Genomic DNA, 15,508 nt, shown 5'->3' with positions numbered 1-15,508 from the left:
TTTTTTGTTTCAGCCTATTTAAAATAAGCAGTTTGAACAAGCAGAAAGTTTTTTTGAGTGCAAAAAACTGTAAAATACCCTCATACGGTGTATATTATATAGTGTGTATAACGTATACTGCTCTCACAGAAAACATTCAACATTCAACACTTTTTTTCATTCAACACAGTTTTGAAAAACTTCATTCTGTGTGATTTATGAACCATTAATAAAACCACATGCCTCCTCATTCATTCAATTTTTTTGTGTTGTGTATGAGATTGCTACAAGAGCATGAGCAAATGGGTTGTGCTTTTATAGTGTCGAATTGCAATTAATTTAATTTTACATGACTTTTAAGGGCTCAACACTAAATATGTATTTTCTCAAATTCTATCAACATTTTCTCTGACAATACCAAAAATAAATAATGACTTCATATCCACAATTTTTAAATAATGTGTCAAAACAAGCTAAATATAGCTGTATACACACTTTTTTATAAAAATTAAAAAAAAAAATTATTGCCATATATCTTAAATAATGGCTAGGTCTCTCAGATTACCAGTTAACTACACATTAATGGAGAGTTAATCTCCTATTAACGCAATGTTGTTGCAAAAAAATGATAATTAAACATTAAAAAGAAACAACTGCAAAAAAAAGCAGGTGAAAAACATACTGTGAGTGATAATGAACACTTATATTGCATGCATATGGTTAGGTCAATAATAATCTGTTCAAACAATGGTTAAACCGGAAGTGGCAACTGCTGTTGGTTGCAAAAAGACATTTTTAAAAACATCAAGAATTCTTGAGTGTGACTTTTGACTGTGGGTGCACGAGCGTCACTTTTTGTCCAGTTTTTTTCAAAGAGAACTGCAGCAGTTGCATTTCCAGGCAAGGCTGCTTCGCGCAAGGAAACAGGGGCTTGCATGCTTTTTAAAAAGTCGCGGGCATCACATCACCTGTGTGCGTGAGTGATTATCCTCTCATTCAGTATTCACCTGCTTCTTCTTGCTCGCACGAACACTATCGTGCTGCTTCTTTATTCTAAGATCACATTTGAATGCATATTGGACCATCCTTATTGTCAAACCCTGCTTTTAGGAAAACTACCATTACAAAATTATTTTCAACCAGTAAAATAGCCTAGTAGGAGAGGCTGTCTAACCCGCCACTGATGAAATCTACCCGCATTTGGCAGGTGTAAATGTTCACATCTAAATTCAACTCAGACTCATTCTGAAAACGTACCTCTATATACATTTCTAGAAAGCCGCAAATACGTCCCAGGAGCTACATTTTTTATTTTCACAAATTCACCAGGCCGTTGTGTATGCATTTGAGATCTAAAATTTCCCTCATGAGTGCCATTTAAGCCTGTTCTTCTTGCTTAAATCAACCAGAGGCCGCTGTCAACTGACTGTTTGACTGACTAAGTGACTGACTGACCAACCAATCCCCCCAACCTCCTCCTTCCCTAAACCCAACCAACAGTGTTTTCAAAAGCACTGATTAACCCAATAAACCACTTCCCTAAACCAAAACAACAATTTTAAAAAATAATCCCTAAAAAGAAAAGCCCTCGTCTGATTTTTACCACTTTTCAGATTTTACCACATCCTGACCCAGTTATTTACTATTTTTGGGTTACCCGCTTCCTGAAAGTGTTCTTCACTGGACTCAAACCCTATCGTTGTGGTCAACAGCTCTCTGCATCTTAAGTCCAATGATGTACATGGTGAGCAAAAACCATCCACATGGAAGTAAGCGGTCAGCATTCGTAGCATTCGTTTTAAAGATGCAATGTAGAGATACAAAGCCCTGACTACATAATTCGTGATCTCCAGAAACGTATGTCTCATTTTCAGAATGAGTCTATGTTGTCTAAATTTTATCACTTGACCCAATGAAAAATAAATAATTTGCCTTAAACAATATTTGTTCTCCATGAGAACATTTTTTTTTAAACCTGGTACAAAGCATGTTTGTCTTGTTGAAGAAAGTCAATTAATTTAAATTCTCTTTAGGTTCAAAACAACAATTCCCGTAAAATGTTCATTCATCTAATTAAAACAATTAGGGTAATGGTTTTACACCTAAATTATAATCACTCAAGGCAATGAAAAATAATTTTTTTTGCCTTAAACAATATATTTTTTTAAGTCCATGAAAGTACAAAGCATATTGAGCTTTCATGTGAATCACCAGAAAATTGTACAATGGTTTAAATAAATATTTCTTAGTTGCGCTATTAATCAAAAACATTGATATTTACCTATTTTTTTTACTTAAAATATATTAATTGAAAAATAAAACAAATAATAATAAACTGAAATGAAAGATCCATTTTTTTAATTGAATGAAGTACTGCTTGAAAGTGTTTTTTCAGTGATAATATATTATTTTACATTATTATATACAGTATAAATGCTATATTATTTCTATATTTGTATAATGAGAACACTTGGTGCTCTCAATGTGATGAATACAAGGTACACACAGACCTCACACCCACACACACACACACACACACACACACTTAGCAATGATCCTCTCCACCTGGTTACCATTCCTCAGATGTGTGATGGAGTGAAAAATGCAAAAAAACAAAACCAAAAAAACACACACAACTATTTGGGCCGCCGCTGTTGTCTTTACGGAGAAGAAAACAGAGGGCTTTTACAGGCGGCTAACCTCAGCCAGGGTGGTCTAATGCTCACATATGCCGAATGGGACGTTTGTGTGTGTGCGTCAAAGCGGAGTAACAAACAAGATAAATTCTCATTAGCTGCTACATGCTCAGTAGAACTTAATCACTGGAGTGAAAGTCAAACAGCAAAGGGCGAAGGGGAAAAAGAAAGAGAGAGAGAGAGATTGGCGGACGAGGGCTGAAGACAGAAGAGATGCAAACAATCACGATAAAGGGATGATTCACACAAAAATGAAAATTCCGATGTTATTTAATCACGTTGGTATTGTTCCAATGGTATATGCTCTTCATTTTTTCAGACCACAAAGTCTGTATAAAGGCCAGGATTAAGCGTTTAAAGAGATGCAAATGTATGAAAGAATGATTCCATTCAAACAGTGGTTTGGTGGAAAAAAAAAATGCATTACTCAAAAAAAATCCTGACCTTGACTGTTAGCTGGCTTTCCGCTATCTGACAAAAAACAAGTGATAAAGCTTTAGCCATTCATTTTACAATGGAGGGCAGTAAAGCAGCTGTGTGTATTTGATGTATTACTTATTAATTACAAAAATAGAACGTAATTAAATTAAAACCTAATTTTACAGCCACCGTTTTTTCGGTGTACTTTTAAAACAGTTGTAGACAATAGCCCCTTTCTCACAGTGATACCGGTACATAAAAAAATTCTAGAATGATTTTACAGGTATATTCAAAAAAAGTGCTGTTCAAAGGACTGTACGGAATTTTTCAGGAAAAGACCATTCATACATCCATCCCAAAATACCGGTAAATTCTGACATCATAAACCAGAAATGACCTCTAAACAGCTGCACTTGTATTTGTAAACATTTGACAACATTACAAACTCTGTGGATAGATAAGTACTGTGAACAACAATGAAAACATATAGAGGAACACTTTCGCATGTCGAGATGTTCAGAATATATGTGTGTGCACACGCGTCAAGCAACTGAAGGAAGCAGAACTTAAAGGTAAACAAACAACGGCTTATCATAAGCATTTTATCTATAACTTTTTACACAGTTAGCATTAATAATGAACAAAGAAACATTATCTGGCTAACATCTAGCAGCAAAATGTGCCTGGAAAAATATTTTCATAAAAAATAAAAGCGCAGATGTGAATGCGGCTGAATGTTCTGATTGGCTAGAGTAGACGTCTTACGTCAGCGTGTTGTAAACGTAAACACGCTCTTTCCGGCAATTTTCCTTCTGCGTTCAGCACAGCACAGCATTCTAACAAATTACTAATTATGTTACAACTACTCTTTCCGAAAACTGCCAGAACTAATTTACCAATATTTTCAAAAAGGGCCTGTTCACACATACAGACCTGTCCAGAAAACTGCCTGTAATTTTCCGAAAAGGTCTGTATGTGGAAAAGGGCTTATATTATAAGCACTCCTGTGACATTTTGAATTCTTTTTCAAATATTTCCTAAATTGCAGGTTTACAGAGAGAAATTTTTTTAAATATATTTTAAAACATAATTTTAGTAATACATTTCTAAGAACTAATAATAACTTCTTTGCTATGATGACAATACATAATGTTTTACTAGTTATATCAATAGTATCTGGATGCAGCCTTTATGATGCAAGCTGAGATTGCATCACTCAGCGATGCAATGTCAGACACAATGCAATCAATGGAGTGAGTGACGTCACTGTGACGGGTAGGGTTAGAGGTGGGGTTATGTGAGCGCATTAAAAAGCATTGGATGCAGCTCAGATTGCACTGCACCAGGTCTGCAGACAGACTCCTCTCAGTTATTTTGCAAGATACTGGTTTTCAGCTTAAAGTGCATCATAAAGACTTCATTCCTTCATTCGTTTTCTTTTGGTTTAGTCACTTTATTAATCAGGGGTCTCCACAGAGGAATGAACCGCCAACTTATCCAGCATACGTTTTATGCAGCGGATGCCCTTCCAGCCGCAACCCAGTACTGGGAAACACCCATAAACATTTCGGCCAATTTAGCTTATTCAATTCACCTATAGCGCATGTTTTTGAACTGTGTGAGAAACAAGAGCACCCAGGGGAAACCCACGCGAACACGGGGAGAACATGCAAACTCCACACAGAAATGCCAACTCACCCAACCGGGGCTCCAACCACCAATTTAAAGACTTAACGAGTTTAATTAGGTTAACTAGGCAAGTTAGGGTTATTAGACATTAGACAAGTCATTTGATAGTAATGGTTTGTTTTGAAGATGAATGAATGAATGAATGAATGAATGAGCAAACGAACGAAGGAAGGAACGAATAAAGAAATGAACGAAAGAATGATTGAATAAATGAATGAATGAATGAATTAAATAAAATTTGTGTGGTTAATAATTTTGACCTTATAAATTAGGTTTTTTTTTTAAGTTAAAAAATGTTTTTATTCTGGCAAACAAATAAATAAAAAAGAAATATGACTTTCCCCAGAAAAAAACATATACTAGCAAACAGTGAAAGTATTTGGCAAATATTTGGAAAAGTATACAAATTTATTAGGGGGGCTAATAAATCCAATAAAAATATTTTTTTTTCCTCGCCTTTACTTCTATTTATATCTTTGTTTTACAAACATTGTATATGATTTTTTGTTTGTACTTTTTTATACTTTAAAAAAAGTGCTCTTTTCCCCTAATGCTAACAGTTTATTATTCTAAAATAAATGTAATATGTTGGTTATTAATAATCAATCCAGAAATAACAGTTAATTCATTATATATGTTGATTAGCCACAGTTCACTCCAGCTCACAAGAATAAAAAATGCAATCTAAATTTTATTCTAACTATGTAAACCTATTGCGTCCATCACAACAATCAGATTATTCTGTAAATTGCAATACCAATACAAACCGAAACTTCAATAAATAAAGAGAAAACACTTGTGAATTCACAAAATATAGAAACTGTTAATTAACAGATACTTTTTACTGTGTATCTTGACTTTTCTCTGCGTTTCATTTATGTAAATTGAAGAAATCAACGATTCTTCAGGTTAAAAATTAATAATAAATTAATGTGTAAATTTATGTATTTTTTACAGCAATACTATAAAAGAAATGCCACACAATTTGAAAAAACTTGCCTCAAAATCAGTCTTTTTAGTCACAAAAATCTAATTTGTTATTTTATAAAATCCTGGAAAGACAGTAACTTTTTAAAACTCTTCTTAAATAAGTTAAATGAATTTTTTTAAATTCATCTATAAAAAAAGGTTTGATGCTGGCCACTGTTCACTGCTAATTAATGGACTTCAAATTAAAATGTCTCCCTTAAAAAATATAAAAGCATATGGTATTGGAACAAAGCACCAGTGCCATTATTGCCTCAGTTTTCATTTTTGGATGCACTATCCCTTCAAGACCTTTACAAGTGAACCTCAAGCATCGCTGCTCACGCTGCGATGCGCACACACCTTCAGTGGTTTTTGACTGTGTGGGTCTGTCTCTTCGCCCTCCACAGCCGTGGTTTTACGCTTGGCAGCAGTCAGGTGGTACCTCTGGATGACCAGCGCCTCTTTGAACTCCTCTTGAGTTTTACTCTCTAGCAGCTTCTGTCTGAAGGAGATGTCGGAGAACATGCTGGCAAACGTCCTGCCCAGCTCCATCGCTGTCTTAGTGCTTTTCTGAAAAAACACAGATCAAACATGAAGCCTGTTATATTTGGTGGTCATTAATTATTTATGGATATTAAGGTCTGTGAATGAGAATTATACTGATGATAGCAATGAAAAATGTAGGAGTACAAACACAACAATATTCTGTTTATTAAAAGTACATGCAGATTTTTAAGACTAAAATAATAGTCTTATTACTAATTTATGGAGGATTATTTGACACTGAAGACACATATTCCTTTTGTTTAAAATTAGGTTTACTTTCAAAAGTATTGGACAATATTACCGCTGCATTGCATTTTGCTCCAATAAATCTTAGTGAGCAGAAAAGCCCTCTTTCAAAATCATAAACAATTCTAAATGTTTCCAGATATTAGTCTATTTAAATGTCTATTTCATTTTAACTCAAGAATTCTATGGCAAAATGTCCTCAAATAATCTGTATTTTTTAATAATTTTTTTACATGGTCCATGTTTGCCCTGTCCTTGACATTCATGATTTTTGCTTTATCATCTTAGGTTTTATATCCATTTAAGTTACATAACGTTCATGTCATTCTCTTGTTTTGAACACATGGCAAGAAAAGAGGATCAAGAGTATCTGCACGTGCCTGTATGACAATCCAGCTTTTAATGAAATGAGAAGATGCTTGTTTGTGTGTGAGGCCATTTCTTTCTTTTTAAAAGCTCAGAATTACCAAGCAAAAAAAGTTATCTATATTGCATGGTGAACTACAGAGGACAGAGAAAGAGAGAGAGCGAGAGAGAGAATTGAGAGAGAGAAAGAGAGTGATTAGATGTAAACAGATGTAAACACATACACACAAACACACAGATTTATGATGTAAACACAGACACAAAGAGATACACAGAATAGTCTTGGATGGAGCCGAGGGCCCCAAAGCCTTTACGGTTAGACTGGAAGGGGAGCGAAAAACACAGGACCAGGACTTTAAGACTTAAATATGATGGTATTAGTGTGTCTGAGCCTGCCTTGAATAATATCGCATTAATATTTCAGATGCCTCTATATATATCAAAGCATTTAAACAGAACAAACACTGACTTTTTACTCAAGTTTTGCCCTGCAAGACTCTGATAAACCATTTCCATATTTTTCAAAGTGCATAGACAGTTTGTTGCTGGGTTTAGCCTGTTGGGTTATGAGTGAAGGTGTGTGTTTTCAGTATTTTTGTGTTATCCAGTTGATCTTACTGAGTATGTTTACATGGACACCCATAATCTGATTTTAATATGATGATTAAGACAATACTCTGATTAAGAGTCTACCATGTAAACAGCAATGACCTTAATCCGACTAAAGTCATAATGGAACTAAACATAAATGGAATTAAGACATGTGGAGTATGTCAATTTTATTCATATTATTGAAGTGCAGTATAGACATGTAAACACCACAATCCTGAATGAAAGTTAAAGTGGCAAACTGCAGTTAAAGTCGATAAATTAAAAATGAAACATCCAAAATGACATAAAACTTCATAGGTAATGTGGATAGCGTGGTGACGCAATGACGTTAATCGAATTATGTGCTATACCATGTAAAACGGGATCATGAAAGGAATATTCACAAACACCTTAATGTAAACACCTTAATCATATTATCATCTTATTCAAATGAATGCAAATAATTTGATTACTGATGTCCATGTAAACGTAGTCACTGACAGCTGAAGCAATACAACAATTAACCTATATATGAGGACGAAATTAGTTTGTGTGTCTTAAAAAAAACAAATTAACTGTTTGATTAGTCAATTATTACATTAATCAATTATTAAGTTGTCAAATGAGGTTAAAAAAAAACAATGCAAATTAATCTTATTTTAATTTATCAATTTTACTATCACTCCATTGTTTAGAATATACATACATACATATATTCTAAACATTCATTTACACTGTGTGAAAAAAGTGTAACATGATAAAACGATGTTCTTTTCTAAATTAACATGCTATTTAAATTAATATTTTTAGTTACAATAAAATATAATTTGGTTATAATCTATGCTTTATTTAAATATATAATATAATACATTTTAATATAATACAATATAATATAATATAATATAATATAATATAATATAATATAATATAATATAATATAATATAACTTAACCTAACTTAACTTTTTATTTTTATTATTCATTTTCTTTTTAGCTTAGTCCCTTAATTAATCCAGGGTTGCCACAGTGGAATAAACCGCCAACTTATACAGCACGTTTTAAGCAGCGGATGCCCTTCCAGCTGCAACCCATCTCTGAGGAACATCCAATTCACCATCACATGTCTTTAAACTGTGGAGGAAACTGGAGCACCGAAGGAAATCCATGCGAAAGCAAACTCTACACAGAAAAGCCATCTGACCCAGCCGAGGCTCGAACCAGCGACCTTCTTGCTGTCTTGCTTTGAGGAGACAGCACTACCTACTGCGCCACTGCGTCGCCATAATATATAATATAATATAATATAATATAATATAATATAATATAATATAATATAATATAATATAATATAATATAATATAACCTCAAAATTATTCAAACAGATTCTGCAAATAACAATAAAACAATACATTCTAAAGAGTCTTTAGAAAACAGAACAAACAACATAAATTTCATTAATTAATATTCAATTATTTAACACCCTTAAAATTTACAGTGTTCATGTTACACATATAGTAAATTAAGACTAATTACATGTATTTAATCTTAAACTAAACCCTACTCCTAACTCTATAATAAATACGTTTTGTTCAGGTTAATGTATATTAAAAACACCTTTAAAAGCAACTGAAACTATTTCATACACACTTTTGTGTAACATCTTTTCCCTCCAGATCTTACACTAAGCAAATATTTGCAATTAAAGCCATTTCTTTCACATAAACCTGAGCTAATGTCCTCACACCCGATACATTTTATGCACATTAATGAGGCCATTACCATCTTTGAAGGTGCCAGGATGAGGATGACGTAACGGACCTCAGCGCAGTTTTCCCCCCAGTTCTGCGGCCGATCCAGACGTGAGATACACACGTGCCGCCTCTGCAGGTTCTTCACATTACAGCTGTCACAGAGAGTTCATAAATCATCATAAATCCTCTTACGATTTACAACAGGGCTTTGATGTACCTGGCACAGTATCAGATTAATTCAATATGTAACAGGAGTACAGCAAACACATTAACAAATCCATTGGTTGAGGTCTAATGGGATTACAGAAAGCTCTTGAACAGGGGTGTCAAAGGAAGATCTGCTTGTGGGACGATGGGCAAACCCATAAACGGGTATAAAGTTATAAAAATGCGCACAAGTCTGAGGTTATTATCAACTCAATTAACCATATTAAAAAGAAAAGATCCACTTAGTGCTCTTGACTGAGTCATTTTATATATAGTAAGTGAAATTAATCAAATATTACCATAAAGGTCGGTATAAGGAACACAATTTAAATACTTTGTTCCTCATCCAATTTATTTAAAATCCACCTTAAAAAGTTACACTTTAGAATTAACCACAAACTGCAATTTCTTTTTTTTTTTTTTTTTGTATTTTGACACAGTTCCTAGAGAAACTAAATACTTAATGATAAAACAGGCTTGTTTTTTCCACTGCAAGCTAATTGGATGTAGTAAAGCAGGCATTTCCTCCTCACTTTTTCTGTTTATTGTGATATCAGTCAAAGCTGAAAGTTGGAGGGGCGTGGTTAAGTATGTTAGCCATGCCCAATGCCACGAATGACCAAATAATAATTAAAATAATAATTTCTTACATTTATATAGTGCTTTTCTCGGCACTCAAAGTGCTTTACACATTGGGAAATCGCCTCATCCACTACCAGTGTGCAGCATCCACCTGAATGACGCGATGGCAGCCATATTGCACCAGACCACACACCAGCTGATTGGTGAAGAGGAGACAGAGTGATGAAGCCAATTATGATATGGGGATTGCTAGGAGGCCATGATGGACAGAGGTCAGTGGGCAAACTTGGCCAGGATGCCAGGGTTAAATCCCTACTCTTTTCGAAGGAGATCCTAAGATTTTTAACGACCACAGAGAGTCAGGACCTCGGTTTAACGTCTCATCTGAAAGACGGCACTCATGGGGAAATAGGACCCCTGCTGGCCTCACTAGCACCACTTCCTGCAGTATCCTAGTTTCCCATGTGGTCCCCAATCCAGGTACTGATCAGGCGCAGCCCTGCTTAGCTTCAGTGGATAACCATGTGAGTTGTAGAGAGCTAGCTAACAACCAGAGAGGTGTTTCATGGCCTTAACCATTTGACTGTCCGCTCTACTAAACATTTGACCATGTGTTAAGTGTTTTAAATAATGAATGTTAAAATCATTCGAAGACTGACTGTTTTAAATAATGGTTTACACATTCAGCATTGTTGGCTTACAAGAAAATCAAACAAACATAATCCTGTTGCACTACTATACTTGATTTTGGTTTTACTGAGAAAAAAAAGAAAAGAAAAAAACAGAAAGCTTGTAAATGAGAACCTAAAAATATTTTATGGCATAGTCCAAAAATTAAAGATTATTTAGGGCTCGATTTTGACGATCCATACGCAAAGTGCAAAGCGCAGGGTGCAAAAGCATTAAGGGCGTGTCAGAATCCACTTTTACTATTTTAAGGATTTTAAAAAATCCACTTTGCGCTGTGGCACATGGTCTAAAAGGGTTGAGCTTATTTTCTTAATGAGTTATAGGTGTGTTTTGAGAATAAACCAATCAGAGTCTCATTTCCCATTCTCTTTAAGTCAGCTGCGTCGCGTTATAGCGCATTTGCTATTTACATGATGGACTTTGTAAGTGGAAAAACGGAAAACAGTTAAACAGAGCATCTACAGCATGAGAATGAGAGATGAGCCTCCTCATCGTGGATAGGGAAACTTCTTGTACGCACAGACATCCATTAGCCAATAAATAATTAATTTTGTTTGTTAAGCGCAAAGATTTTTTTCAAAACTATTTATAAATTCAGTTCTAATTTCCAGCAAACAAATAAATGAACAATAATAACAAAATGTGTTAAAAAAACTAAGTTATATCTTAATACACATGCTGTGGTCTAAAACCTGACAGGGGGGCAAATCTAAGCTTGTTTTTAATAAAACAAATATAAATATGGATATAAAAAATAATACTGCTAATAATAATAACATTATGCAAAAGCAAATTGTTATGAATAAACGGAAAAAGCCACCAGAGAAGAAGAAGGCATAAAGGTATGGTTTTTATATTTATGTATGCTAGAAAATAACATGTTTGTCATATTTTAATCCTTTATATTTATATCCTATATATATCCTTATTGTATCCTATATATATCCTTAATATTTTAATTATTTTTCATAAGTAAAGATATTTGCGTATTGCTGTACATCCTGTCTGTATTAAGCAATGTGTAAGTGAGGTGCACAACTAACGCACTTTGCGTTGGACTGGCTTTGTTCTGGTCTATAGAACAGTCTATTACAGTTTCTCAATATAGCAATGCACCAGCAGTGTGCCTCAATATTCCTCCTTTTTTAGACTAGAATGCCTATGTGCGGCACATATGAGCGCAAATGCATTTGCTATTTAAACAGCGTGGCGCAAAATGTCAAAACGACTCTTGCGCCAAGCTGAAACTAGCAAACAACAATTGCGTCGCACCTTGCGCCAGGTGTATGATAGGGCCTCTTAGTATTTAAAAATGTTTTATTTTGAATATTTTTTAAAAGTAAATTGAGCTAACACTTTATATTTTTCAGATATGCATAGTATATGCATTAATTCCACTACTTTTACCATAAACAACATATCAACCATTTGGTAGAAGTTGATATTTTAGAAATTATGGGATGTGTTAAAAAATGCATTGAGAATGTGTTATTAGCAACATTAGGAGTTAAGAAATGCTATCCAATTTTTTTTTATTGGTGAGGCAGTTAAAAGGTTAAGGTTAACTTTTCATATTTCTCGAAGTTTCAAGAGGGAAAATATTGACCCTCAAGCATGACCAAATGATCAGAGAATGGTCTCATGACCTTAAGATTAACCTTCTCCAAATTTTAGGAGGTAGAATATTGACTCTATGATAATCATGCTAAATCTACTAACCATAAATTTGTGCAATCAAAAATAATATACAGCTAGTTGAGAAAGAGAGCGGGCTCATTCTTCTCTCTTAACTCATAGGCCGACCTTTGGCCAGCACCCAAATTTCGGCTATAAATGTGAGGCTTTCTTGCTAAAAAATTAGAAGCTCAGCTGTGAGATAAGTGCACATCGCCTGGCATTCTCGGACACAAGTGTTGGTTTTCCAATGTGACTGCTACGGGCTCCCCAATCTTTGAAGAAGAAAATGATGGTATGTCTCTGAAGTTGTATTAACTTATATCGAATTGCTTGGGGTTTCATTATCTCTTTTATTCATGTAATCATTATTACTCATCTTTAAATAATTTAATTTAATTAATGATTTTTGATTATTATTGAGATTATTGATATTAGCTGCGTGCAATAAACCAGCAATAAACAGTTGCTTGATTAGTATGGTGTATGCTCCAATATTGATGCCTTCTCTTGTTGATTAGGATCACACTTTTCTCACTTGCATAAACACAAACCATACTAAAATCTTTTTGGCATGCTGAAACATTTTACATACTAAAATTTTGGGGCATACTAAAAGAGCTTACAAAACCAATATGGCTAGTTTTGATTTCATGTGTACTTAAAAAAAATATATTGTAATATGTTACTGCTAAAATCTTTAGATTTTCTCAAAGTATCATTCAGCTTTGGTTCAAACTTTAAAGTGTAATTAATCTAAATTAAATATATTTGATGTGGTCAGGAAAACAAATTTCATTAACACAAAGTAAAAATATTTTTCATTAATTATAATTTTGTCTTTGGTTCAAGGTAGATTTATATTTATTTAAGTTTTTTATTTTTATTTTAAACCTTACATCAAAAAATATTTTTGCTTTGAACCAATCTTAGTAATCTCCTGTCATTTGTTGCAGCTAAATTTATAAATGTCTCCCCAATTATAGTTTTGACTTAGGTGACGTTTCTGGTTTACTCTTTTGAGGTGAAGTAATGCTTTTAAATTTTTCTATTTGTTTGTTTTTTATTAAGGCAAAAACCATATTTTTTCACTTAGTCCAATATAAAACGTACTTTAAAGGGCACCTACTGTGAAAAATCTACTTCAAGCTGTTTGGACAGACGAGTGTAGGTAGAGTTTATAGACCGTCATATCGGGGTGATATAAACACACACAGTCCTTTTTTTCAATTTAACAACATAAAAACGGTGGACCAATTATAGCTGTTTTTACATCGACCGCAACTTGGTCCCTCTGCCCATCAGTATTGATTGACAGCTGCGCTTCACCATACCTTCAGTTTGTTGTTTCTTGTCCGCCATTTTCAGCGTGAGAGTCAAAGCTATGACACTAAAGGAACACCCTTGCTCTATTTTTATATGTAAGGCTCATTGGGCTCAACACAAGATCAACATTCACCACATGATCGCTTTAATCGGAATTATTGTTTGTAAGTTAGTTTGTTTGTAGGTACAGTAGGTTTGCAAACTTGTACTTTTCATTGCATCTACCTCAAACTTCAGTCGTTATTTCTGCAGTCACAGAAGCCACCTGTGATCTTAACTAAACACAACAGCGCTTCCAGCTGGTGGCTGTCCGCGGCACTCAGCCACGATTCGGGACACTTCATATTTACGCCACGCCAAAGAGCGCCATCTGAATAGTTTGATATTAAATAACATGCGAATGTGCGTGTCTGGTGTTGTGTCGCACCTCTGAGCGGAGCATCTGGTGCCTCAGACAAAGTTAATTCAGTGTGTGTGGTTATTAGTCTCAATATACAAGCTCGGAACTTTAAACTAGGAGTTTCCTGTATCATTTGGCTGTAAAACTATACAAAGACACAAATGATTTTGTAGCCTCTGCTTGGTCTGTATCTGAGTTGTACATGTACGGCTGAATGCTGTTTCTCTCACTCATGTGGCTTCTCTTTGTCTGCCTGTCTTTTGCCAAACACAGAGCGGGGGAGCTCTTGGCTCCGCCCCCTTGTTACGTTGGGCGGGAAGTCGAAACTTATTTTCATGTGAAGCAACACGCCCCTAAAACAGCGACCTGTGTACACGCCCCCAAAATAACACTTTTGAACACATTATAAAAAATAAATCTAAACTGTGTTTTGAACTGAACCTAAACTGGCACATACAGAAGAACCATAATATTAATATTAAATCTTAAAAAAGGGGTAAACTATGTGTCTTTTAAATTAAAGACACAGTAGTTTCACTTTTTTGTGTGTATACATTAATAATAAGCCTTATACCGAGACCTTACACCTCCTATTGGTCTTGCTAATACTGATAATAACACCTGCTCGTGGCCCACATACTGAGGACAAAAGAGACTTTCCAGATATTTCAAAAAAGCGGAGAGCCTTAGGATACACTCATCTGAATCCTGCTAGAGCTGTCATGCCGCTCTGTAAGGACTTTGGTAACCTCGCGGCCGTGCATTAAGCACATTTAAGTACTCTGTTTTATTTACTATACATGTAAAGTCTCAGAGCTGCCGTGGGTCATCCAGCAAAGCCACTTGTTTCCCTTTCTTGCCCATAAAACTGTCTGTACATATTTCAAGAAACACAAATCCTTTGCTCACCGGGCATATGGCTGAACTGGGCTGTTTTTATGATATTTACTTCACTGTGGGTCTTTGTTTTGACCATAGAGAGGACCCGAGGGTCTTAAGTGACTCTTGATTTATGGTTTTGAATTAACAGTGTGAGTTGTTAAATACAACCCATTAATTCATGTTTAATGAAGATCACATTCATTAAATACACAAGAGAGTGAAAAGCAAACAGAAAAAGTTCTTCCACTTGTCCATCCATACATCCATCCATTCACTTGTTCATCTATGCATCCATCCATCAATCCATCCACTCATCCATCCAGCCATCATCCATTTATCCAGCTGTTCATCATCCATCCATCTATCCATCCATCCACCCATAAGACTATTTACCCATCCATCACCCATACATCTGTTTATCCATTTGTCCTTCTATCCAACCATCCTCCATTTGTCCCGCTGTCCATCATCCATATATCCATTTAGTCTTCATCC

The 15,508-nt window shown here is 34.7% G+C and overlaps 1 protein-coding gene and 1 long non-coding RNA gene across 29 annotated transcripts in view; one reads left to right on the top strand and one right to left on the bottom strand.

Moving 5' to 3' along the window:
* Positions 1 to 15,508, bottom strand: part of slc4a11 (solute carrier family 4 member 11) — a 176,470-nt gene that overhangs the window by 52,842 nt on the left and 108,120 nt on the right. For all 28 annotated transcript variants that reach the window (XR_015505182.1, XR_015505183.1, XR_015505186.1 and 25 more), the window contains 2 exons: positions 9,281 to 9,404; positions 6,114 to 6,323 (listed from right to left, as the gene is read on the bottom strand). Coding sequence is in view for 16 of the 28 variants with exons in the window: in XM_087278027.1 (XP_087134153.1) it covers positions 6,114 to 6,323; positions 9,281 to 9,404 (334 nt within the window). In the remaining 12 variants the exon portion in view is untranslated. The remainder of the gene's footprint in view (positions 1 to 6,113; positions 6,324 to 9,280; positions 9,405 to 15,508) is intronic.
* The window catches only part of LOC147834145 (uncharacterized), a 762,525-nt gene continuing 755,511 nt past the window's right edge, over positions 8,495 to 15,508 (top strand). The window contains exon 1 of the long non-coding RNA XR_015505825.1: positions 8,495 to 8,527. This is a non-coding gene — a long non-coding RNA (uncharacterized LOC147834145). The remainder of the gene's footprint in view (positions 8,528 to 15,508) is intronic.

Source organism: Danio rerio, chromosome 13, assembly GCF_052040795.2.
Source record: "Danio rerio strain M-AB ecotype USA chromosome 13, GRCz13ab, whole genome shotgun sequence".
Classification (NCBI taxonomy): Eukaryota; Metazoa; Chordata; class Actinopteri; order Cypriniformes; family Danionidae; genus Danio; species Danio rerio.
The sequence above is the reverse complement of the archived record's forward strand: the minus strand, read 5'-3'. Positions and strand labels throughout refer to the sequence as shown.